The sequence below is a fragment of the Leptodactylus fuscus genome, chromosome 4 (genome assembly GCF_031893055.1).
Source record: "Leptodactylus fuscus isolate aLepFus1 chromosome 4, aLepFus1.hap2, whole genome shotgun sequence".
NCBI lineage: Eukaryota > Metazoa > Chordata > Amphibia > Anura > Leptodactylidae > Leptodactylus > Leptodactylus fuscus.
Window position 1 is genome coordinate 208,712,676 of NC_134268.1, and position 25,253 is coordinate 208,737,928.

Genomic DNA, 25,253 nt, shown 5'->3' on the forward strand with positions numbered 1-25,253 from the left:
TCAGTTGCCCCCGCCACACAGTATAATGCTCCCCAGTGGCCCACACAGTATAATGCTCCCAATGGCTCCTACACAGTATAATGCTCCCCAGTGGCGTCCACACAGTATAATGCTCTCAATTGCCCCTACCATACAGTATAATGCTCCTCAGTAGCCCCTACCACACAGTATGATGCTCCCCAGTGGCATCCACACAGTATAATGCTCCTCAGTTTCCCCTACCACACAGTATAATGCTCCTCAGTTACCCCACCACACAGTATAATGCTCCCCAGTGGCCTCCACACAGTATAATGCTCCTCAGTTGCCCCACCACACAGAATAATGCCCCCTAGTGGCCTACATACAGTATAATGCACCAAATGGCCTCCACACAGTATAATGCTTCTTAGTGCCTCCACTACACAGTATAATGCTCCCCACACAATATAATGCACAGCAGTGGCCCCCCACACAGTATAAAGCCCCTCAGTGGCCCGTACCATACATCATAATGCTCTACAGTTTACTGCTCTTTAGTGGCCACCCCACATAGTCTTTCTATATTAAAAAAGTAATATTTAACAAGATGTGGATCGTACTATTAGCTTCCTGAATGGTGAAGCAAAACTAATCGTGGAAAGTTTCTTTTTTTGTGTCCAAACTTCTTCACAGGTATATAGTGGTGTAAAACAATCCAGAGGTAGTTATTAAAGGGATTCTCTGGTTTGGACAATGCGTAGTTATTAGAAGGACGCCTTGAGGATAAGCTGGTGACAAAGTTACAAAGAAGGGGTGATCTGTAATCTGTAGGGAATCCTGGCTGTAAATGTTCAGTTATTCTGCAGCGCCATCACAGGAGATGTTAAGCATTACATGATGTCCAAACAAATCAGTGTATTGTCTGTATAATAAAGGACAGGACAGGTCCTCCAGAGCGAGAGACACTCTTTGTAAATCTTCACCACTCTATAAACTCAGAATTACCTAATACAATACATGGAGATGTTTTTTTTGGTTTTTAAAGGGATTGTCCTTGTGAACACATATAAAGATTCCGTTTTCTTATTACGGGGCATTCACACGGATTAAAGCCGGGCGTGTATCACAGCCGTACACGCCGGCGTTACGGCAGACTGCCGAACACTTCCCATTCACTTCAATGGGAGCGCTCGTAAACGCCGCTGTTACGAGCGCTCCCATTGAAGTGAATGGGAAGTGTTCGGCAGTCTGCCGTAACGCCGGCGTGTACGGCTGTGATACACGCCCGGCGTTACTCCGTGTAAAGGTAACCCACAAAACCATATAATCACAGAGTGTCCCCTCTGCTAGGGCTCCCAGCGTTCAACTATAATATGTGGATGGACCAAGCAGCAGGTGTTCAACTCCTCTGCAGCACTCCCGCTGGGGAGATAAAGTATTACATGATGCCCTTTGAAATCAGTGGGCTGCCTTGGTAATGTTTGGGTGTGCTGGGTCCTCCAGCCACAAAGATGTCTTTTGTAGTCACTCTCCAGTAAATTATTGGAAATTTTTAATTTTTTTTTAAAAAAATGTTATCATTGTCCTGTACAGTGAAGGTTATCTCGCCTCCCCCCCACGAAAAGTAATATAAAGCGATTAAAAGTTTGTATATATCAGAAGATTAAACCTATATTTTGCCCCCCAAAAGAAGAGAAGAAGAATATTTTTTAAATAATGTCGATTTTACGGGGTTTTTTTTTACATGCACCCTTCGAAAACATTAATAAAATCTAATCAAAAAATGATATGTACTCCCACGTGGTGCCAATGAAAAGTACAACCCGTTGGCCAAAGAATAAGCCCTCACATAGATATGTCGTAAGGTAAATTTTAGAAGGTGGGGGATGGAACATATGAAAATAAGTCGCCAAACCTTAATATTAAACTTACCCTGTGTCTATAAGGGGTTTAAAAAAAACCTCAGAAATTAATTAATATCGTATTTGCAAATGTAATACCGCCATCCCTCTTTACTAGCTCTATAACTAAGGAACGTAAGCCGAGCTGGATGATGTTGTACAAGGCTGGGATATTTTTGTAACTAATACCGCTATATACCTCCCCGGGGCTCGGTTTTTTCTACACAGTTGTACATACTCATTAGTTACAATGTAATTGCCAACAAAGCAGATGTGTGACCGGCACAGGAAGATTCACTGTAATCACTTTATGACATGACCCCTGGCAAGACTGGCCCACCCCGCCACGTCCAGGACCCTTCATCAGGCCCCACTTCCTCAATAAAAGGTTTTATAGAGACTTTTTAACATCCCTCGGAGCTTTCCTTTTTTTTCCTTGTCATTTCCACATGTTTTTCTAGGCAGAGCTGTAAATCTGGCCGGGCAGATGATTCCTTCCTAGATCTATAAGCAATCTGATAATCTTATGATTAATGCATATGTGGTTGCTATAAATAGGAGAGTCTTGCAACACCCTGGGGAACCCTACAAGAAACCAGCTCACACTCTGAACATGCAGATAGATTCTAATCCACTTAAACGGGGCGCCTGAGACTAGAAAAAAGCATCTACTCAACAGCGCCACCTCAGGCATACTCCGGTACTGCATGCCATTATAAATAGCCGGCTCTGCTCCTATACCTGTAGAGATGACATAATGTGGTAGCAGTGCGGCACTTAAAGGGTTCCCTTGCAGGTACCCGACAGCGATGACGAGAAAGATGCTGTGTGTCTGCTCGCTGCAAGGTTTAATCCATCATGTCCGACTCAATAGATGGCAGCAGAAGTGCGATAGTCAGCACGGATAGATAGGACAGGATGGATGAGGGTCTGGTACAATGTGACCTGATGCATCTTCAAGCACATAATAAATACTGTGGTGGCAGTTTTATTTTATGACCTGCCAAAAACATCAATGAGGGTCCAAGATTTAGGTTTTCTAGGATCCTGCCCTAATAATAGAGGGGGGGTCCTCTGTTCAAAGATGGGAGCCATTATAAAAAGTGTTTTTTGCTCTGGAGGACCTGACCTGTCCTGTATTACACAGACATCATATTCATTTCATTGGAACTTGTGTAATGCTTGATTTCCGCTGTGGGGGCGCTGTAGGGAAATTGAACACTTGTGCTAAGTTTTATCACAGATGATCGCCGGGAATTGCAGCACAGAGACACATTGGAGGAGATTTTATGTTATTTTAGACTCATTTTTGTGGAATAAATAGTCACTAAATTCACGTTCGCAACTTTTTAGATGCAAATTGCACCATAAATTGTTGGCGTTTTTGCCCTAGCCGTATCCCATGACATCGGTACAGGGGAGATGAAGACTGACGTCTGTTACATAATGACCATCTCTGCCACTATGTCTAGGAGACTCCCAAAAAATGGAGGTCTCTTTGAGCCCCAGAAGATTAGAAACATCTTCCGGACGTGGTCGAGAATTGGCGTGTTATGTGCCAGTCATGTCACAAAAAAAGGACTTGACATGGGGACCAACAAAGGCATGTGGCTTTGCATAGGGGGCACGGACCCACCCTGCCTACCAGTACCATTTTGTCAAATGTTGGCACCATTTTAGAAGCGTGACCTGCCCCCTTTTTGTTTGTTTTTTTAGATTGTGAGCCCCACATAGAGCTCACAATGTACATTTTTCCCCTATCAGTATGTCTTTTTTGGAATATGGGATGGAAAGCCATGCAAACCTGGGGAGAACATACAGACTCCTTGCAGATGGTTTTTTGCCCTTGGTGGGATTTGAACACCAGGACTCCAGTGCTGCAAGGCTGCAGTGCTAACCACTGAGCCACCGTGTGGCCCCCTGCCCCCTTTTTGTGACATGGACATGCAATTTAGGAATGTAGGCAATTTTCCCAATCTGCTGGGACACCAGGAGGTCACCCCTTCAAATGTTTTGGGAAAGTATGGTTTGCTATCAAAGGACCCTTCCAATAAGAGTCCAAAGTGGACAAACCCATCAACTTGGCTGTAAGAGAATAGAAGAAAAGGTCTGCTTCTTTTCTACCGGAAACAGCGCCACACTTGTCCATGGGCTGTGTCTAGGATTGCAGCTTAACCAAATTTACTTGAGTGGGGCTGAGCTTTAATATCAGACATTGCTCATGGACAAGAGTGGCCCTATTGTTACAGAAAAGCAGAGGGTTTTTGCATAACTTATATAAACCCTGAACTACAAGGCAAATAAATTACCCCTTTGGGGTAAATGCTTCAATTTTCATGAGTTTTTTTCATATTTGTTGACACTGCAGGGGTAACTTTCTGTGCCCTCTTGCCTAGTATGAAGTGTCATTTGCCTATGGCATGAGCAATTAGGGGGCTATATTGAGAAGGTGCAGATGTCCCCACTTCTTCTCTTAAATTGAACCTTTGACCAACTCTAACTCTTTGCATCCTTCAATAGTTGTTTCTCCTCTAATTCTGGCACATTTGGAAAAAAAAATTCTAGCCCCCCGCCATTCCTGAGCAACCATTTCTGTTAGTTTCAGCACCCAATATTCTATTTTCACTCTCTTCTGTCGTGTGGGTGGTTCTGAGTTGGAGCAGAAAGTCTATGACCGCCCATGTGACAGTAAGGAGCCTAAATAGGCTATTGGGTGCTGAATCTGACATCACTGGTTGCTCAGGAATGGCGGGGGCTAGAGAAGAAATTCCAGCTGCGCCATAATCAGTGGAACTGCAGCTATTGGTAGAGGTGGTGTATGGTTCTCCATAAACTATAGTGCTTGGTTTGGTGGCACTTCCTACATTAGACTGAAGTTCGGTCAGTTTATTGCACTACAGTATTATATTACATCTAGTCTTATTATAATCCTATTACCAGTCTACGTATGTGAAGTGTTATTGATCGGGGGCCTTGCTGTATTGATCACTAAGGTTCATTAGAGACATATCCCGGGTCCATTCTGTTATAGGTCATGGTAGAGTCAATTATAAATGGGTTATATAGTCAATTTGCATTGGACTTTATTATATCACGTATATACGGTAAATGATATGGACATTCTTGGCGATGATACATAACCAGTTGGGAGAATTACAGAATACAAAGGAGGTATTTTATATGTACAGCCTATAGGATTAAATTGAAGCCTTAAGTGGTCCCTCAAAAAAAAAAAGTTCCATAGAGGCCATATAGCGCCATATAGTGCACAGTCCTGTCACTATAAAAAGTGACATTTTCACCCATGTAGATACTAAATGCATAAAAAAATGAAAAACTTCTCCCGGGTGATTTTCTGATTTAAATTTTTTGAAAAATTGCCATTCTTTTAAGGAGTTTTTCACTCTATTTCTATAGGTACTCCGAAGATTGCTACATCCAGGCAGTGAATGATGTGCAGAACTGTACGTGGCAGAAGACACCGCAGGAATATAGTCGATTCAGGTCAGTGACACAACAAACTGACCTATAATGTAGAATAAAACCGGTAGCATAAAGTGGGTTTCCACCCAAAACCTGAAAGTGGTCGTAGGTTAGAAAACCAGAAGGTGGAGCAGTGAGTATTTGGTAATTAGATTTGTTTTACTTAAAGGGGTTGTCTTACCCAAGACAATGTCAAGTGGCGAGGGGTATGACTGCTGGACCCGCCAGTGGTCAGAGGAATTGGGACCAACAGATTCCCAATTCCTTCCTGTGAAAGAATCGGTGTGACTGGCGCTCTACTCACTTCTGTATAGTTCCTAAGTCCCCCAAAGACAGTAATTTATTACATAATCCCGACCCAGACTCACTTCGAAACAAAACGTGGCTGACCACTTTGGGGTTTCATAAGCCACATCCCCTTTTCATGCCCAAATTTACTGGGACTCTTTCTGAAAATTAGGGATTGCCCCAGCTGATCTAGGACAGTTTGCAGCTTTGCGGCATGTGGACATCTCTCTTGTGGCACAGCACAGCCTTCTGGTTCCCTGACTACAATATGTAGTCAGATGGGAGGGGGAGGGGCTACAAAAAGGAATTTACATGTAGGAGAGAAGTGTAGGCGCCATGTGGAATAGTGAGGTTAGGAGGATGAGCTAAAGCATACCTCTTGTTATAAACACCTTTAAAACTTCTAATATATCTTATTAAAGAAATGTTTCCTTCTCCACTTTTCATGCAGAGTTACTTTCAACATATTACTCAAGAGGGGAGGGGGAAATAAGTTGCTTTTAGAAAACACACTCAAATAATTGCTGTTCCTACATTCTACTACTGGGTGCTCTTTTAGCACTACTAGGTTGTAGATAAGAGGCTACCAGTGCACAGAATGAGGCACATCAATTAAAGGGGTATTCCCATAACTCTTGTTCTGCAGCCTGCAGGGCTCTGTGCTCTCTTCACTTCCTGGATTTCTGGGCACATTGGTGGGCGGGGTTTCACTTGCTCTGCTATCGGCTATGTTTGCAGTCAGTAATGAGGGATTGGTTGTAAATGCATTACCACAGTATAAAGCTGATGTGGAAACTGATGTAGCAGAGCTGGATTTGAGTCAGCTTGCATTACATACAGAGGTAATGGACTCTTTATCTCAGCCCTTATCAGCCAAATTCAATTAAACCGGCTGATAAGTGGAAAAACTGAAGATAGACAGCACAGTAATCCCGAAGCTCTCACCTCCCCCTACCCTATCTGTCAGCCCCTCCCTCACCCCCTGAGAGCAGGCAGCTAGTCACTTGGGAAATGAGCAGATAAGCCCAGTGGCCATAGAAGCGCAGTGTCAACAATGAAGTGAATAAATTAAGATAGCGGCCAAACAAAGCAGTTTTGATAAAGCAATGTATTTAAGAAAAGTCTTAAATCCACTTAAACTAGCAGTATAGATAGGATGCTTTTCATGGGACAACCCCTTTAAGCAGCCCAGCAGCCTCCTACTCCTCCCTGCCCTTTCCATAGAACTCTGTGTATGAGGCTGTATATGGATGAATCTTATGTATAGAAGGAGTAGGAAAACAGCTAAACAAGTGGAAGGAAACAGATCTCCTTAATAAGATCTATTACAACGTTTCTTAGGTTCACATGTACTGTTCATATATGCAAATATTTTTCTTATAATTGGAGGTACCCTTTAAATGGTTCTATAGGCTTGCACCATGCATTTGATGAAAAGTCTGACTTTCTTTGCAGATTTTACTTGTCTTCCTGCTGTAACGCAGTTAACAACTTCATAGTGTCCCAGAATAATACCTCACTTGGAAGTAACATCACTTATGAAGTGGAAAGTAAAAAGAACATTTTAATTGCAGAGGACATTTATAAAATGCTCCCGAAGGTAAGAAGCCTAAAATGTGATAAGCCGGGGTTAGGAAATTAATTATACCTTATTACAATAATGGAAATGAAATGTCGACTGCCGAGAACCTGCGCAGAGTCTTAGAGAAATCTCAGGCGTAGCTTCAAAAATGTTCACTTTGTTTTTGTCTGTGTTTTAAGGGGTTCTTCAGATTCATCAGTCCTTTGACAATCAGTGTTTGGAGTCTAAACATCCGTGCTCCATCTTCACCACCCAGAAGTCAATATTCTCTTTTGTGCAGCACTGCTGGGGGAGACATGACATCTGCCTTTACCACATGGCTGTTGCTTTAAAGGGATTCTACCATTAAAACCCTTTTTTCTGTGGCTAACACGTCGGAATAGCCTTTAGAAAGGCTATTCGTCTCCTACCTTTAGATTGGATCTCCGCCGCGCCGTTCCTTAGTAATACCGGTTTTTACCGGTATGTAAATTAGTTTTCTGGCAGCGATGGTTGCCCCAGTGCTGAAGATCCGATGAGGGCGTCCCCACCGCTGCCTGAGAACAGGATCCTGCGCCGCCTCTATCTTCTGCTGGATCCTCCCCGTCTTTCTTCGGCGGCTTCACCTCTGTCGGCTCTGACACTAGTAGAGCCGAATGCGCATGCGCGGCCATAGTTCCGAGGCTGCAATTGCGCGCATGCGCATTCGGCTCTACTAGTGTCAGAGCCGACAGAGGTGAAACCGCCGAAGAAAGAAGGGGAGGATCCAGCAGAAGATAGAGGCGGCGCAGGATCCTGTTCTCGGGCAGCGCTGGGGCCTGCCCCCATCGCTGCCAGAGAACTAATTTACATATCGGTAAAAACCGGTATTACTAAGGAACGGCGCGGCAGAGATCCCATCTAAAGGTAGGAGACGAATAGCCTTTCTAAAGGCTATTCTGACGTGTTAGCCACAGAAAAAAGATTTTTAATGGTAGAATCCCTTTAAGGTTGCTATGCCTACCAGTCAAACTTTGGTTGGGTCTGTTCAGCCAGTCAGAGGGTCAATCAGGGTTGTAATTCAGTGCCCAATCAAGGGCTGGGGCAGAGTATTTTATCCTGACACTGTTTGTACTCTGGTGCCTGTGATTACATTAGTTTTCAGGCTCTGTGTTCTCTGAATTCGCTCCTAGTACATTTCCCTGTCTGCTGATCTCCGAATATCCTGATTTGGCTTACTCTCCTGGTTTACCCCTCTCTTGTTGATTTGGACTTAGCTGTGACCTCCTAGACTCAACCATGGCCTGGACTTGTAATATTCTTTTGCTTTTGTTTTTATCACTACTGTACTCTCCTGGATTTTCATTCTGGCTTGTGTACCCTCGATAGGATTTCTGGTCTGGCCCTTAGCCTCCAAGTTCACCTGTTTTCTGGCGCCTTGCTTTGGGGTTACAACCTGGGTCCCAAGTTGTGAAGTCCACCCTGACTTGAGATGGGCTCTGAGGAATATCTCGGGCTAGTCTTAAACCCTGCAAAACAGAGCAGTATAGGATTATAGGTAACCTACTCACCCATGCCCAGTGCTGTCCAGTTCAGCAGTGTAAGGGGCTTGTTCCAGCAGAAGTCCTCGCCACAAGTGACTGCTGTGGCCCCAGTGGTCAGAGGAAAGGGCATAGGATGTATGTGAATGACGTCTCGTATTCTTTCCTGCAACTGCTGAGGCTACAGCAGTCACTGTGGCCCTTTGGCGCTGCTGGAGCGGACAGTGGCAGGTGACATTAGAGCGTTGAGGACAGGTAAGCAATTTTTGCACTTTTTTTCATCTTCCCCACCTTCTTGGCAGAGATTTGTGATTTTCGGTCAACATCACTTCCATAACAATAAGCATATCACAAGTGTGAATCTGCTGAGACTCAGTTTCCCTACAGCACCAACACAGAGTAACAAAAATACATATCTGGTTCCTCATAAAACATATATTTAGGTCAATGTTCCATAAGAACAAAATTGGCCGGTTCTTCAGAGGTTAAGTAGGGCTCGTGGTAGATTGGCAGATCCTCTAGAATATTCTGGATCACTGCCTACTTTTATGGGCTGTATATAGAGGGTAAACCGTTATTTGTTAGTAGTCTGTTTCATCCATCCAGAAGTGTTTTTGAAGACTTTCTTCAAAGGGTTTCTTGAGTTGCTCCTGGAGAGCATCTGAATCGATCAAGGTGGAAAAGTTTTAATGAAAAACCTGGGGTCAAAAGATTCAGACTTCTAAACTTTCGGTACTGATATGTTTGAAGTTGTTAAAATGCCAAGATCTTACAAGAGCAGTGGAGAAGGTTGGTCACTGCGTATACATTGGGCAAAGTGTGAAGCCCGACCTCTGGCGCCCCCCACCAGTTCTCCTTCAGTTTTTCCAATCAACTATTTCCCAAAAATACAGTGGTGGCTGAAAAACAGTGAAGGGGCCATAGCCCCAAATCACTACTCTGGATCAATGGCAGACCGAGAGGTCAGATCCCCACCGATCATAAAACTGAAGAACAAGCTGGGCTTGTTACGAATTTTCCAAAGATTACAGGTTCAGGCGAAACTGAAATTTTTGGGGTTCCCCACTCATGACTTATTATTATATTGTATAATAATTGGAGGCCCAAGGGAGATTTTGGAAAAAAAACACACTCACCGTATCTGGGCTGTGCAATGGTGTCCAAACTTTTTTCTTGGATGACCCTGGAATCTTCTGGTCTCTTCCTTGACGTAATTGGCTCAGGATCACCGCCCAGGCCTGTGATTGCTGAAACCTCTAAGGAGGCTCTATTTGGTCTGAAGAGACCAAGAACAAGTTCAGTCCAAAACTAAACTCGTAAATATTAATAAAATGAATCTCATGAGGGTTACCCATAACTAATGCAGATAGGTATACCCATTTAAAGGGATTCTACCATTAAAAACCTTTTTTCTGTGCATAAGATGTCGGAATAGCCTTTAGAAAGGTTATTCGTCTCTTACCTTTAGATGTGATCTCCGCCGCGCCGTTCCTTAGAAATACCATTTTTTACTGGTATGCAAATTAGTTCTCTGGCAGCGATGGGGGCGGCCCCAGCGCTGGATATGCGATGGGGGCATCCCCACTGTTGCTCGAGATCCTGCGACGCCTCTATCTTCGGCTGGATCCTCCCCTTTTCTGTCGTCTTCCTCCTGCGTCACCTCCGATGCCTGCGCAATTGGCTCTGCCAGTGAGACATTAGTAGAGCCGGCTGTGCATGCCAGCTGGCGGCCATAGTTCCAAGGTCGCAATTGCGCGCATGCGCAGTCAGCTCTACTAGTGTCTCAGTGGCAAAGTCAACTGTGCAGGCATCGGAGGTGACGCCGAAGAAAGATGATGAAAGAAGGGGAGGATCCAGCCAAAGACAGATGCGTCGCTGGAGCCTGTTCTCGAGCAGCAGTGGGGACGCCCCCATCGCATTTCCAGCGCTGGGGCCCGCCCCCATTGCTGCGAGAGAACTAATTTGCATACCGGTAAAAACCGGTATTTCTAATGAACGGCGCGGCGGAGATCACATCTAAAGGTAAGAGACGAATAGCCTTTCTAAAGACTATTCCGACATCTTATCCACAAAAGAAAGGGTTTTAATGGTAGAATCCCTTTAAGGGCAGTTATTTTTTTTTTTTTGGTGCTGTTAGAGGCAAGACCAGCACCAAGTAAACCTAGGAAGGGTCCATTAGATTGCCAAAACAAATTTAGGGTAGACAAGGCCTACTGTCACCGCTTGGCCCACACATAGTACATGGGTATAAAGCCCCGATGCCTATATGGTCCGTATACAGCTTCTCGGGCTGAGCATATTGTAGTCTGTCCCTGACCGGTGTAGTTTATAGGATCTGTAAATTTATTTTCTAGGGTAATAAGTTCCTGTTTAATTAAAGTGAATAGACACAGAAATAGTGCGTTACAACATTACCCAGTGGGCACCCTTGACCATTTTACGGCTAATAATACTAATTGTTTGGAACTGATGATGTTGGCGCCGCGCCTCTAATCACTTTATTGAGTAGCAGTAAGGCTGGCACACGGAATCAGCCATAATCCACTATAGAGTCTCATCGGAAACAGAGTGGACGCTGGCATTGCCACATAGAAGGACAAATTAGGTCACTATGGTCCATCTTAACTCCAGAACATGCAAACTCCACCCAACCCGTCCTCACTGCAATGCACTCCATGGACTGTCAATACCATACAGATGTGAAATATGTGGGTTAGGAATGGGTTTCTAGGACAGGTATGATGTGGGATTACTGGTGGAACACTGGTTTTGTAGCTTGGAGAAGCAAATCAGTCTCATTGATGGACAAGGAAACTTCTACCCAATGTATACTCTTGTGGCCACAGGTGGTAGATGTTCTTCTCAATATTAAAAGATTTGGATCATGGGAATCTTCCTTATTCTTTTACATGGACTAATTCTCAGCCCAACCAGTCAGGTATCAGCAATGCTTAAGATGTGCCACGTAAGGTCAATGGTGGAAGAACATGACCAGAATCATAGAGGAAGTCCAAAGTGAGGCAACAAAGAAATAGTTCTGAAGATCTCCATAAGTTAACCAGATCACAAGCCAAATCTTTAGAGCTGGCATTGGAATGGATTTGCCCATCTGATTGGTGACCACATACAATGGCTTCCCAGATTCAGAAGATCATACATTTCTATGTTCAGATCTTTGCCTTTGTCTTGTGTGACTGGTGGAGTCTTCCGTCAGTCCTCCGAAGGCCGAGAGGGCACATTCTCAGCTCTTCTGTATTATGGGTGTAGCCAGAGGTGAGGATAGCCACCAGTATCCACCACCAAAGTACAGGTTAGACTTGTATCATAAAGACATACCCATCAGTATATAGAGAAGATTACCCTGCACGGGAGACCTTCTAAGAGCCAAAATTAAGAACTACGAAATCTCATTCATGTTATAACTAGAGATGAGCGAGTAGTACTCGATCGAGTAGGTATTCGATCGAATACTACGGTATTCAAAATACTCGCACTCGATCGAGTACCACTCGCTATTCGAATGGAAAAGTTCGATGCAGAACCAGCATTGATTGGCCGAATGCTATACAGTCGGCCAATCAACGCTGGTTCTTCTCCTACCTTTAGAAGTCTTCTCCGCGCAGCTTCCCCGCGGCGTCTTCCGGCTCTTCATTCACTCTGCCAGGCATCGGGCCTGGGCAGAGCCGACTGCGCATGTCCACTTGTAGTGTGGGCATGCGCAGTCGGCTCTGCCCAGGCCCGATACCTGGCAGAGTGAATTCAGAGCCGGAAGACGCCGCGGGGACGCTGCAAGGAGAAGACTTCTCGGAGGATCCAGCCCGACCCTCACTCGTGGACTTGGTAAGTATAATTTGATCGAATGTTGCCTACCCCTGAAACGAGCATTTTCCCCCATAGACTATAATAGGGTTCGATATTCAATTCGAGTAGTCGAATATTGAGGGGCTACTCGAAACGAATATCAAACCTCAAACATTTTACTGTTCGCTCATCTCTAGTTAGAACTATACAGCTATTCCAAATGAATGCTACCAAAAAGAAGACAGACTAAAGGGAATATTCTATCAAATCTGACTACACAGGGTCGGCCTGTAGTCTGTTACCAAAGAGACACATAGTTCTCAATGGGAGCTGTTGGCAGATACTGTAGACTAATAACAAATTTGCTCGTGGTGACTTAGATATTACGAAAAACAGGATCGGGAAGGAGATATTTTTTGTTCCTCTCGTTTAGTAACATACAGAGATTCTTGACACCTATAGACATGTGTTCTGCGTGTTGATTCTATGACTGTATTGTATTATATTACCTATTGTTCCTCGCTGTCAGTGGTAGAAAGGCGTTCCCCTGCCTTTGCTGGGTTCGCTGTGGATGAAGGCATCAGAAAAGACATGTTAATGACATATGCTGCTTTGTATTTCAGTCACAACCCTTTGAAGGAATCCCCTTCAAGCAATGTGCTGTAGTTGGAAATGGTGGAATATTAACTAATAGCAGCTGCGGTGCTGAAATCGACCAGTCAGATTTTGTCTTTAGGTAAGAATAAATTGGAATTTCTCATCTTTTTCAATTCAAACTAAAATGAATATATAGAACCTGCTGATTTAAAGGGATATTGCTCTGTAGACTAGGAGGCCGTCTCCGCGTATCAGCCCCTGTTACAGGGAAAATCAGCAAACCCCCCCCCCAAAAAAAAAAAAAAAAAAATGCCCCACAATGGTCTATTACGACTTTATGTGGGCACAATGTGTACAGAATAAATTAAAAAAATGAAGTGAAAAAAAAAATGTTACTACCACGCCCACCTTACAGGTTCTAGCCCCGCCCCCCTGACACAAAATGTCACCTACATGAAAATTAGCATAACTAAGAGGGGAAAGTATTTTTAAAAATATTTTGGTAGCCTTTTATTTTACATTTTCCCCTATATTTAGAAAAAATAAAATAAAAATGACATAACTATAGAGCCCTATGTATCACCAGAAGAAGAGGCAAAAAACATATCAGCAACCTGAACGCAAAAAAAAATGTTATCGCCTGAAAAACCTGAAAAACGTGTCCAGTTATGAATCAGGGAAAATGGCCTGATCGTGAAATGGTTAAAGAGGTTTTCTGAATCTTAGATTTTGAAGGAGCTGTATGGGGGCATTAAGGAACATTATCCTGTATGGGGGCATTAAGGAGCATTATACTTTGTGGGGGCAATAACGTGGCATCATACTATGTGAGGGATCACTAATGTGGCATTATACTAAGCAGGTGGCACTAAGGAGCATTATACTGTGTGTGGGGACACTAAGGAGCATTATACTGTGTGGGGGGCACTAAGGAGCATTATACTGTGTGGGGGCACTAAGGAGCATTATACTGTGTGGGGGCACTAAGGAGCATTATACTGTGTGGGGCACTAAGGAGAATTATACTGTGTGGGGACACTAAGGAGCATTATACTGTGTGTGGGACACTAAGGAGCATTATACTGTGTGGGGGACACTAAGGAGCATTATACTGTGTGGGGGCAGTAACATGGCATCATATGTGAGGGATCACTAATGTGGCATTATACTGTGCAGGTGGCATTAGGGAGTATTATACTGTGTGGGGGGCACTAAGGAGCATTATACTGTGTGGGGGACACTAAGGAGCATTATACTGTGTAGGGGCAGTAACATGGCATCATATGTGAGGGATCACTAATGTGGCATTATACTGTGCAGGTGGCATTAAGGAGTATTATACTGTGTGGGGGCACTAAGGAGCATTATACTGTGTGGGGGGCACTAAGGAGTATTATACTGTGTGGGGACATTAAGGAGTATTATACTGTGTGGGGGCACTAAGGAGCATTATACTGTGTGGGGACACTAAGGAGCATTATACTGTGTGGGGGACACTAAGGAGCATTATACTGTGTGGGGGACACTAAGGAGCATTATACTGTGTGGGGGGCACTAAGGAGCATTATACTGTGTGGGGGCAGTAACATGGCATCATATGTGAGGGATCACTAATGTGGCATTATACTGTGTGGGGGGCACTAAGGAGCATTATACTGTGTGGGGGCACTAAGGAGCATTATACTGTGTGGGGGCACTAAGGAGCATTATACTGTGTGGGGCACTAAGGAGAATTATACTGTGTGGGGACACTAAGGAGCATTATACTGTGTGTGGGACACTAAGGAGCATTATACTGTGTGGGGGACACTAAGGAGCATTATACTGTGTGGGGGCAGTAACATGGCATCATATGTGAGGGATCACTAATGTGGCATTATACTGTGCAGGTGGCATTAGGGAGTATTATACTGTGTGGGGGGCACTAAGGAGCATTATACTGTGTGGGGGACACTAAGGAGCATTATACTGTGTAGGGGCAGTAACATGGCATCATATGTGAGGGATCACTAATGTGGCATTATACTGTGCAGGTGGCATTAAGGAGTATTATACTGTGTGGGGGCACTAAGGAGCATTATACTGTGTGGGGGGCACTAAGGAGTATTATACTGTGTGGGGACATTAAGGAGTATTATACTGTGTGGGGGCACTAAGGAGCATTATACTGTGTGGGGACACTAAGGAGCATTATACTGTGTGGGGGACACTAAGGAGCATTATACTGTGTGGGGGACACTAAGGAGCATTATACTGTGTGGGGGGCACTAAGGAGCATTATACTGTGTGGGGGCAGTAACATGGCATCATATGTGAGGGATCACTAATGTGGCATTATACTGTGCAGGTGGCATTAGGGAGTATTATACTGTGTGGGGGGCACTAAGGAGCATTATACTGTGTGGGGGACACTAAGGAGCATTATACTGTGTGGGGGACACTAAGGAGCATTATACTGTGTGTGGGACACTAAGGAGCATTATACTGTGTAGGGGCAGTAACATGGCATCATATGTGAGGGATCACTAATGTGGCATTATACTGTGCAGGTGGCATTAGGGAGTATTATACTGTGTGGGGGCACTAAGGAGCATTATACTGTGTGGGGGACACTAAGGAGCATTATACTGTGTGGGGGGCACTAAGGAACATTATACTGTGTGGAGGACACTAAGGAGCATTATACTGTGTGGGGGCACTAAGGAGCATTATACTGTGTGTGGGGGGGTCACTAAGGAGCATTATACTGTGTGTGGGGGGGCACTAAGGAACATTATACTGTGTGGAGGACACTAAGGAGCATTATACTGTGTGGGGGCACTAAGGAGCATTATACTGTGTGTGGGGGGGTCACTAAGGAGCATTATACTGTGTGTGGGGGGGTCACTAAGGAGCATTATACTGTGTGTGGGGGGGTACTAAGGAGCATTATACTGTATGTGGGGGGGCACTAAGGAGCATTATACTGTGTGGGGGACACTAAGGAGCATTATACTGTGTGGGGGACACTAAGGAGCATTATACTGTGTGTGGGACACTAAGGAGCATTATACTGTGTGTGGGACACTAAGGAGCATTATACTGTGTGGGGGACACTAAGGAGCATTATACTGTGTGGGGGACACTAAGGAGCATTATACTGTGTGTGGGACACTAAGGAGCATTATACTGTGTAGGGGCAGTAACATGGCATCATATGTGAGGGATCACTAATGTGGCATTATACTGTGCAGGTGGCATTAAGGAGTATTATACTGTGTGGGGGCACTAAGGAGCATTATACTGTGTGGGGGGCACTAAGGAGTATTATACTGTGTGGGGACATTAAGGAGTATTATACTGTGTGGGGGCACTAAGGAGCATTATACTGTGTGGGGACACTAAGGAGCATTATACTGTGTGGGGGACACTAAGGAGCATTATACTGTGTGGGGGACACTAAGGAGCATTATACTGTGTGGGGGGCACTAAGGAGCATTATACTGTGTGGGGGCAGTAACATGGCATCATATGTGAGGGATCACTAATGTGGCATTATACTGTGCAGGTGGCATTAGGGAGTATTATACTGTGTGGGGGGCACTAAGGAGCATTATACTGTGTGGGGGACACTAAGGAGCATTATACTGTGTGGGGGACACTAAGGAGCATTATACTGTGTGTGGGACACTAAGGAGCATTATACTGTGTAGGGGCAGTAACATGGCATCATATGTGAGGGATCACTAATGTGGCATTATACTGTGCAGGTGGCATTAGGGAGTATTATACTGTGTGGGGGCACTAAGGAGCATTATACTCTGTGGGGGACACTAAGGAGCATTATACTGTGTGGGGGGCACTAAGGAACATTATACTGTGTGGAGGACACTAAGGAGCATTATACTGTGTGGGGGCACTAAGGAGCATTATACTGTGTGTGGGGGGGTCACTAAGGAGCATTATACTGTGTGTGGGGGGGCACTAAGGAACATTATACTGTGTGGAGGACACTAAGGAGCATTATACTGTGTGGGGGCACTAAGGAGCATTATACTGTGTGTGGGGGGGTCACTAAGGAGCATTATACTGTGTGTGGGGGGGTACTAAGGAGCATTATACTGTATGTGGGGGGGCACTAAGGAGCATTATACTGTGTGGGGGACACTAAGGAGCATTATACTGTGTGGGGGACACTAAGGAGCATTATACTGTGTGGGGGACACTAAGGAGCATTATACTGTGTGTGGGACACTAAGGAGCATTATACTGTGTGGGGGACACTAAGGAGCATTATACTGTGTGGGGGACACTAAGGAGCATTATACTGTGTGGGGGCAGTAACATGGCATCATATGTGAGGGATCACTAATGTGGCATTATACTGTGCAGGTGGCATTAGGGAGTATTATACTGTGTGGGGGCACTAAGGAGCATTATACAGTGTGGGGGACACTAAGGAGCATTATACTGTGTGGGGGGCACTAAGGAACATTATACTGTGTGGAGGACACTACACAGATCCCGATCGACGATCAAGCAAATATCACGCTCGTGATCGGCTGGAAAATGATCGAAAATCAGATTTTAAAAACGATCCTGAAGTCTCAAGATTGGCTCAACCCTACGTATGACTTATTGCATTTAGGGTTGAGCAATCGGGATCAGGAAAGATCGTATCCCATTCAGCGATCAAGCAAATATCACGATCGCGATCGGCTGGAGACTGATCAAACATTGGATTTTAAAAACGATCCTGAAATCTCAAGATCGCTCAACCCTAATGTGAAGGCATCGGAGACGATTACCGATCCCTGCTATTGCTATTGTAATGTATCATGGTCAGGAGGACAACGGTTGGGAGATGAATTTTTCTCCCAGCACTGTCATAATGAAAGGCAGGGGTCCGGACGGCTGCTGTGTGGGTTCGGACCATGGTCCGCCAGTTGAGTATCCCTGTCCTTGTGCTTCCTTTTTACTAGTTCTGAAAATGACTTTTAAAATACAAAAAAAAATCTATAAAAAAAATTCTAATTATAAAAATGATTTGAAGACTCTCTGTGTTCTCTGTGTAAATCTGATTTAAGGATAAGAACCGTCACGGATCGTCCTGCCGTTGGGCAAACGTTAAATAAAACAAGGAGATGGCCGATCATTTATGAAGGGTAATAAATGAGGGCAGTAAAAGTAGCAGCTTGGTTGTTTTTCTGGAGCTGCTGTGTAAGCGTCAGTATTTACGAGCCCTATTAATTTGGGTAATGTCCTCTTGTAGACGTTGCGCTCATCTGGAGACCACAATTTAGCCATATAAAATAATCTGATTAATTTTTGATGCCGTCCATTCCTCCCGTTGTAAATCTTTTCATTGTAATGATCTCTGAGATTAAAAAACACTTGAGGTCTGGAGAACATTAAGTCATTGTCCTTTGCTTTGTTCTTGAAGAACTAACAACTTTACGATTCATCTCCATAACCCGAGAGATTTATGGCGTATTAACTAGAGATGAGTCTCACTTATCCCATCAGATGTGAACTCTGGTAAATCATGGTGAGGAGAGGGAGGGAGCCTGCTGGTAATGTAGTCCATGGGGGTTACTGGTATGGAGGTTTATAGAATGGTATACAATATGGCGGGGAGAGGGAGGGTGCCCGCTGGTAATGTAGTCCATGGGGGTTACTGGTATGGAGGTTTATAGAATGGTATACAATATGGCGGGGAGAGGGAGGGAGCCCGCTGGTAATGTAGTCCATGGGGGTTACTGGTATGGAGGTTTATAGAATGGTATACAATATGGCGGGGAGAAGGAGGGTGCCCGCTGGTAATGTAGTCCATGGGGGTTACTGGTATGAAGGGTTATAGAATGGTATACAATATGGTGGGGAGAGGGAGGGTGCCCGCTGGTAATGTAGTCCATGGGGGTTACTGGTATGGAGGTTTATAGAATGGTATACAATATGGCGGGGAGAAGGAGGGTGCCCGCTGGTAATGTAGTCCATGGGGGTTACTGGTATGGAGGTTTATAGAATGGTATACAATATGGTGGGGAGAGGGAGGGTGCCCCCTGGTAATGTAGTCCATGGGGGTTACTGGTATGGAGGTTTATAGAATGGTATACAATATGGCGGGGAGAAGGAGGGTGCCCACTGGTAATGTAGTCCATGGGGGTTACTGGTATGGAGGTTTATAGAATGGTATACAATATGGCGGGGAGAAGGAGGGTGCCCGCTGGTAATGTAGTCCATGGGGGTTACTGGTATGGAGGTTTATAGAATGGTATACAATATGGCGGGGAGAGGGAGGGAGCCCGCTGGTAATGTAGTCCATGGGGGTTACTGGTATGGAGGTTTATAGAATGGTATACAATATGGCGGGGAGAGGGAGGGCGCCCGCTGGTAATGTAGTCCATGGGGGTTACTGGTATGGAGGTTTATAGAATGGTATACAATATGGCAGGGAGAGGGAGGGTGCCCGCTGGTAATATAGTCCATGGGGGTTACTGGTATGGAGGTTTATAGAATGGTATACAATATGGCGGGGAGAGGGAGGGTGCCCACTGGTAATGTAGTCCACAAGGGTTACTGGTATGGAGATTTATAGAATGGTATACAATATGGCGGGGAGAAGGAGGGTGCCCGCTGGTAATGTAGTCCATGGGGGTTACTGGTATGAAGGGTTATAGAATGGTATACAATATGGTGGGGAGAGGGAGGGTGCCCGCTGGTAATGTAGTCCATGGGGGTTACTGGTATGGAGGTTTATAGAATGGTATACAATATGGTGGGGAGAGGGAGGGTGCCCCCTGGTAATGTAGTCCATGGGGGTTACTGGTATGGAGGTTTATAGAATGGTATACAATATGGCGGGGAGAAGGAGGGTGCCCACTGGTAATGTAGTCCACGGGGGTTACCGGTATGGAGGTTTATAGAATGGTATACAATATGGTGGGGAGAGGGAGGGAGCCCGCTGGTAATGTAGTCCATGGGGGTTACTGGTATGGAGGTTTATAGAATGGTATACAATATGGTGGGGAGAGGGAGGGTGCCCCCTGGTAATGTAGTCCATGGGGGTTACTGGTATGGAGGTTTATAGAATGGTATACAATATGGCGGGGAGAAGGAGGGTGCCCACTGGTAATGTAGTCCACGGGGGTTACCGGTATGGAGGTTTATAGAATGGTATACAATATGGTGGGGAGAGGGAGGGAGCCCGCTGGTAATGTAGTCCATGGGGGTTACTGGTATGGAGGTTTATAGAATGGTATACAATATGGCGGGGAGAGGGAGGGTATCCGCTGGTAATGTAGTCCACGAGGGTTACTGGTATGGAGGTTTATAGAATGGTATACAATATGGCAGGGAGAGGGAGGGTGCCCACTGGTAATGTAGTCCACGGGGGTTACTGGTATGGAGGTTTATAGAATGGTATACAATATGGTGGGGAGAGGGAGGGTACCTGCTGGTAATGTAGTCCATGGGGGTTACTGGTATGGAGGTGTTTAGAATGGTATACAATATGGTGGGGAGAGGGAGGGTGCCCCCTGGTAATGTAATCCAAGGGGGTTATTGGTATGGAGGTTTATAGAATGGTATACAATATGGCGGGGAGAGGGAGGGTGCCCGCTGGTAATGTAGACCATGGGGGTTACTGGTATGGAGGTTTATAGAATGGTATACAATATGGCGGGGAGAGGGAGGGAGCCCGCTGGTAATGTAGTCCATGGGGGTTACTGGTATGGAGGTTTATAGAATGGTATACAATATGGCGGGGAGAGGGAGGGCGCCCGCTGGTAATGTAGTCCATGGGGGTTACTGGTATGGAGGTTTATAGAATGGTATACAATATGGCAGGGAGAGGGAGGGTGCCCGCTGGTAATATAGTCCATGGGGGTTACTGGTATGGAGATTTATAGAATGGTATACAATATGGCGGGGAGAGGGAGGGTGCCCACTGGTAATGTAGTCCACAAGGGTTACTGGTATGGAGGTTTATAGAATGGTATACAATATGGTGGGGAGAGGGAGGGAGCCCGCTGGTAATGTAATCCATGGGGGTTATTGGTATGGAGGTTTATAGAATATGGCGGGGAGAGGGAGGGTGCCCGCTGGTAATGTAGTCCATGGGGGTTACTGGTATGGAGGTTTATAGAATGGTATACAATATGGCAGGGAGAGGGAGGGAGCCCGCTGGTAATGTAGTCCATGGGGGTTACTGGTATGGAGGTTTATAGAATGGTATACAATATGGCAGGGAGAGGGAGGGTGCCCACTGGTAATGTAGTCCACGGGGGTTACTGGTATGGAGGTTTATAGAATGGTATACAATATGGTGGGGAGAGGGAGGGAGCCCGCTGGTAATGTAGTCCATGGGGGTTACTGGTATGGAGGTTTATAGAATGGTATACAATATGGCGGGGAGAGGGAGGGTACCTGCTGGTAATGTAGTCCATGGGGGTTACTGGTATGAAGGGTTATAGAATGGTATACAATATGGTGGGGAGAGGGAGGGTGCCTGCTGGTAATGTAGTCCATGGGGGTTACTGGTATGGAGGTTTATAGAATGGTATACAATATGGTGGGGAGAGGGAGGGTGCCCCCTGGTAATGTAGTCCATGGGGGTTACTGGTATGGAGGTTTATAGAATGGTATACAATATGGCGGGGAGAAGGAGGGTGCCCACTGGTAATGTAGTCCACGGGGGTTACCGGTATGGAGGTTTATAGAATGGTATACAATATGGTGGGGAGAGGGAGGGAGCCCGCTGGTAATGTAGTCCATGGGGGTTACTGGTATGGAGGTTTATAGAATGGTATACAATATGGCGGGGAGAGGGAGGGTATCCGCTGGTAATGTAGTCCACGAGGGTTACTGGTATGGAGGTTTATAGAATGGTATACAATATGGCAGGGAGAGGGAGGGTGCCCACTGGTAATGTAGTCCACGGGGGTTACTGGTATGGAGGTTTATAGAATGGTATACAATATGGTGGGGAGAGGGAGGGTACCTGCTGGTAATGTAGTCCATGGGGGTTACTGGTATGGAGGTGTTTAGAATGGTATACAATATGGTGGGGAGAGGGAGGGTGCCCCCTGGTAATGTAATCCAAGGGGGTTATTGGTATGGAGGTTTATAGAATGGTATACAATATGGCGGGGAGAGGGAGGGTGCCCGCTGGTAATGTAGACCATGGGGGTTACTGGTATGGAGGTTTATAGAATGGTATACAATATGGCGGGGAGAGGGAGGGAGCCCGCTGGTAATGTAGTCCATGGGGGTTACTGGTATGGAGGTTTATAGAATGGTATACAATATGGCGGGGAGAGGGAGGGCGCCCGCTGGTAATGTAATCCATGGGGGTTATTGGTATGGAGGTTTATAGAATATGGCGGGGAGAGGGAGGGTGCCCGCTGGTAATGTAGTCCATGGGGGTTACTGGTATGGAGGTTTATAGAATGGTATACAATATGGCAGGGAGAGGGAGGGAGCCCGCTGGTAATGTAGTCCATGGGGGTTACTGGTATGGAGGTTTATAGAATGGTATACAATATGGCAGGGAGAGGGAGGGTGCCCACTGGTAATGTAGTCCACGGGGGTTACTGGTATGGAGGTTTATAGAATGGTATACAATATGGTGGGGAGAGGGAGGGAGCCCGCTGGTAATGTAGTCCATGGGGGTTACTGGTATGGAGGTTTATAGAATGGTATACAATATGGCGGGGAGAGGGAGGGTACCTGCTGGTAATGTAGTCCATGGGGGTTACTGGTATGGAGGTGTTTAGAATGGTATACAATATGGTGGGGAGAGGGAGGGTACCTGCTGGTAATGTAATCCATGGGGGTTATTGGTATGGAGGTTTATAGAATATGGCGGGGAGAGGGAAGGTGCCCGCTGGTAATGTAGTCCATGGGGGTTACTGGTATGGAGGTTTATAGAATGGTATACAATATGGCGGGGAGAGGGAGGGTATCCGCTGGTAATGTAGTCCACAAGGGTTACTGGTATGGAGGTTTATAGAATGGTATACAATATGGCGGGGAGAGGGAGGGAGCCCGCTGGTAATGTAGTCCATGGGGGTTACTGGTATGGAGGTTTATAGAATGGTATACAATATGGCGGGGAGAGGGAGGGAGCCCGCTGGTAATGTAGTCCATGGGGGTTACTGGTATGGAGGTTTATAGAATGGTATACAATATGGCGGGGAGAAGGAGGGTGCCCGCTGGTAATGTAGTCCATGGGGGTTACTGGTATGGAGGTTTATAGAATGGTATACAATATGGCGGGGAGAGGGAGGGAGCCCGCTGGTAATGTAGTCCACAAGGGTTACTGGTATGGAGGTTTATAGAATGGTATACAATATGGTGGGGAGAGGGAGGGAGCCCGCTGGTAATGTAGTCCATGGGGGTTACTGGTATGGAGGTTTATAGAATGGTATACAATATGGCGGGGAGAAGGAGGGTGCCCGCTGGTAATGTAGTCCATGGGGGTTATTGGTATAGACTATAGTGGGGTCCACTTGGATAGTTTTAGTATAAATCCGTTGTAGAGAAAAGTCCTCGTGCAGGACTTTTCTCTGCCGATTTTCGGCAGAATCTGTGGCAGAGTCTTCAATGCAAATGTGAACCTAGTCTAAGAAAACTTTGAAATGTTCCACCACAAGAGGTCATCTCCCTCCTGGCCAATGCAATGACGATGACATGACTAAGGTTCTGTTCACATCGTATATTTCGCAGCATCAAATTTTGCCTAATTTCACTGATTTAGCACCGTCCTTTTCCGACCAGGTGTAACCTCCCACCTATCTGGGGAAATGCTGTTGCTGATGTTGGAAATAAGACGGACCTGGTCACAGTCAACCCAAGTATCATCGCCCTGAAGTGAGTGCCGCCATCTTCTATATCTTATGGATTTCTTGTCTCCTTCCATTCATCTATCTATAGTCAAATGTGTTTTTAGAAAGAAAGTTCCAAAATAAAAAAAATTAATTCTCTAAACTAAGTCTATGTAGGGAAGGGAAGATCATGCTACATCAAACAGCTGATCTGTGGGGGTCCCAGGTGTTGGACCCCTGCTGATCTTCAATATATATCCTATGCTAAAGAGAAAATTCTTTCTCCCTATCTCAGTTGATCCTCAGACAATTGCCTATTCAGCCTACCCCTTGCCACACCCCTGCTGATAGCAGCCAATCAGATCACTGCTTTAATTTAGCACTGGGCTTCGGGAAGACAAATGCTGGGATCTGATTGGTTGTTATGACAGTGTTCCCATATATGAGGCCCATCATTGCTCTGCTTTGGATTATTGATTGGTCGTCACATATTACTACAAAGTTACAAACTGTCCTGAATTTATTTGGACAGTCCTAAATTCTAAGAACAAAATTTGGGCCAGTCAAAAATTGTATTGTCTTAGTCCAGCGCCGCACCTCCCATGAGGCGACCTGAAGCGACCGCTTCAGGCGGCGCTATGCCAGGGCCACGGGGAGGGCGGCATTTTTGCTGACCTAAGCCAGTCCAGGACAAGCTGTCCTGGACTGGTTTAGGGTCACCGTCACTGAGCGGTGGATTGGGGAGGCTGCTGGAGCAGCGCTCACGCCCCTCACGCTCAGGCAGAGAGCAGGTCCTCTCCGTGCCTGCTCTCTGCCTGCTAAAGACGCTCGCTCCACTCAGCCCCGCCCCCTCCGCTCGGCCCCGCCCCCTCCACGCGACCCCGCCCCCTCCACGCGACCCCGCCTCAGGCGGCAGAAAGCCATGGTTCACCCCTGTCTTAGTCTCAGTTCACATCTGCGCCCTAGTCTCCATTTGAGACTCCACCACCAAACATCAACGGAGAGAAAAGTTCTGCATGGAGGACTTATCTCTCCACCAGTGTCAGTACAAAAATGGCAGACACCCGACGTACCTCTTTATAGTCTATGAGATCCTCAAGTGTCTGTGGATGTCTTAGCAGTCCGGCTCTCCGTCCTTTGGGTCCCCCGAATGGAGAGCCGTGTTTAGGTGTGGGCCTAGCCTTACCCAACGGTGGCAAAAGTTGGTGGTCCCAGACTGGATTGGGGCCAGCCCCAAGGGAGGTTCGGGGTGGGACGTAAACGCTCCATATGTGATGACCCATTATTAGCCCGCCGTGCCCAGATTCTCCAGCAATCTTGAAAAAATCTCCGAATT

The 25,253-nt window shown here is 45.8% G+C and overlaps 1 protein-coding gene across 1 annotated transcript in view; it reads left to right on the forward strand.

Moving 5' to 3' along the window:
* ST8SIA6 (ST8 alpha-N-acetyl-neuraminide alpha-2,8-sialyltransferase 6) overlaps positions 1–25,253 on the forward strand; it is a 71,740-nt gene that overhangs the window by 45,776 nt on the left and 711 nt on the right. The window contains exons 4-7 of the mRNA XM_075271746.1: positions 5,280–5,366; positions 7,089–7,233; positions 13,139–13,251; positions 23,871–23,963. Of these exons, the coding sequence (XP_075127847.1) occupies positions 5,280–5,366; positions 7,089–7,233; positions 13,139–13,251; positions 23,871–23,963 (438 nt within the window). The remainder of the gene's footprint in view (positions 1–5,279; positions 5,367–7,088; positions 7,234–13,138; positions 13,252–23,870; positions 23,964–25,253) is intronic.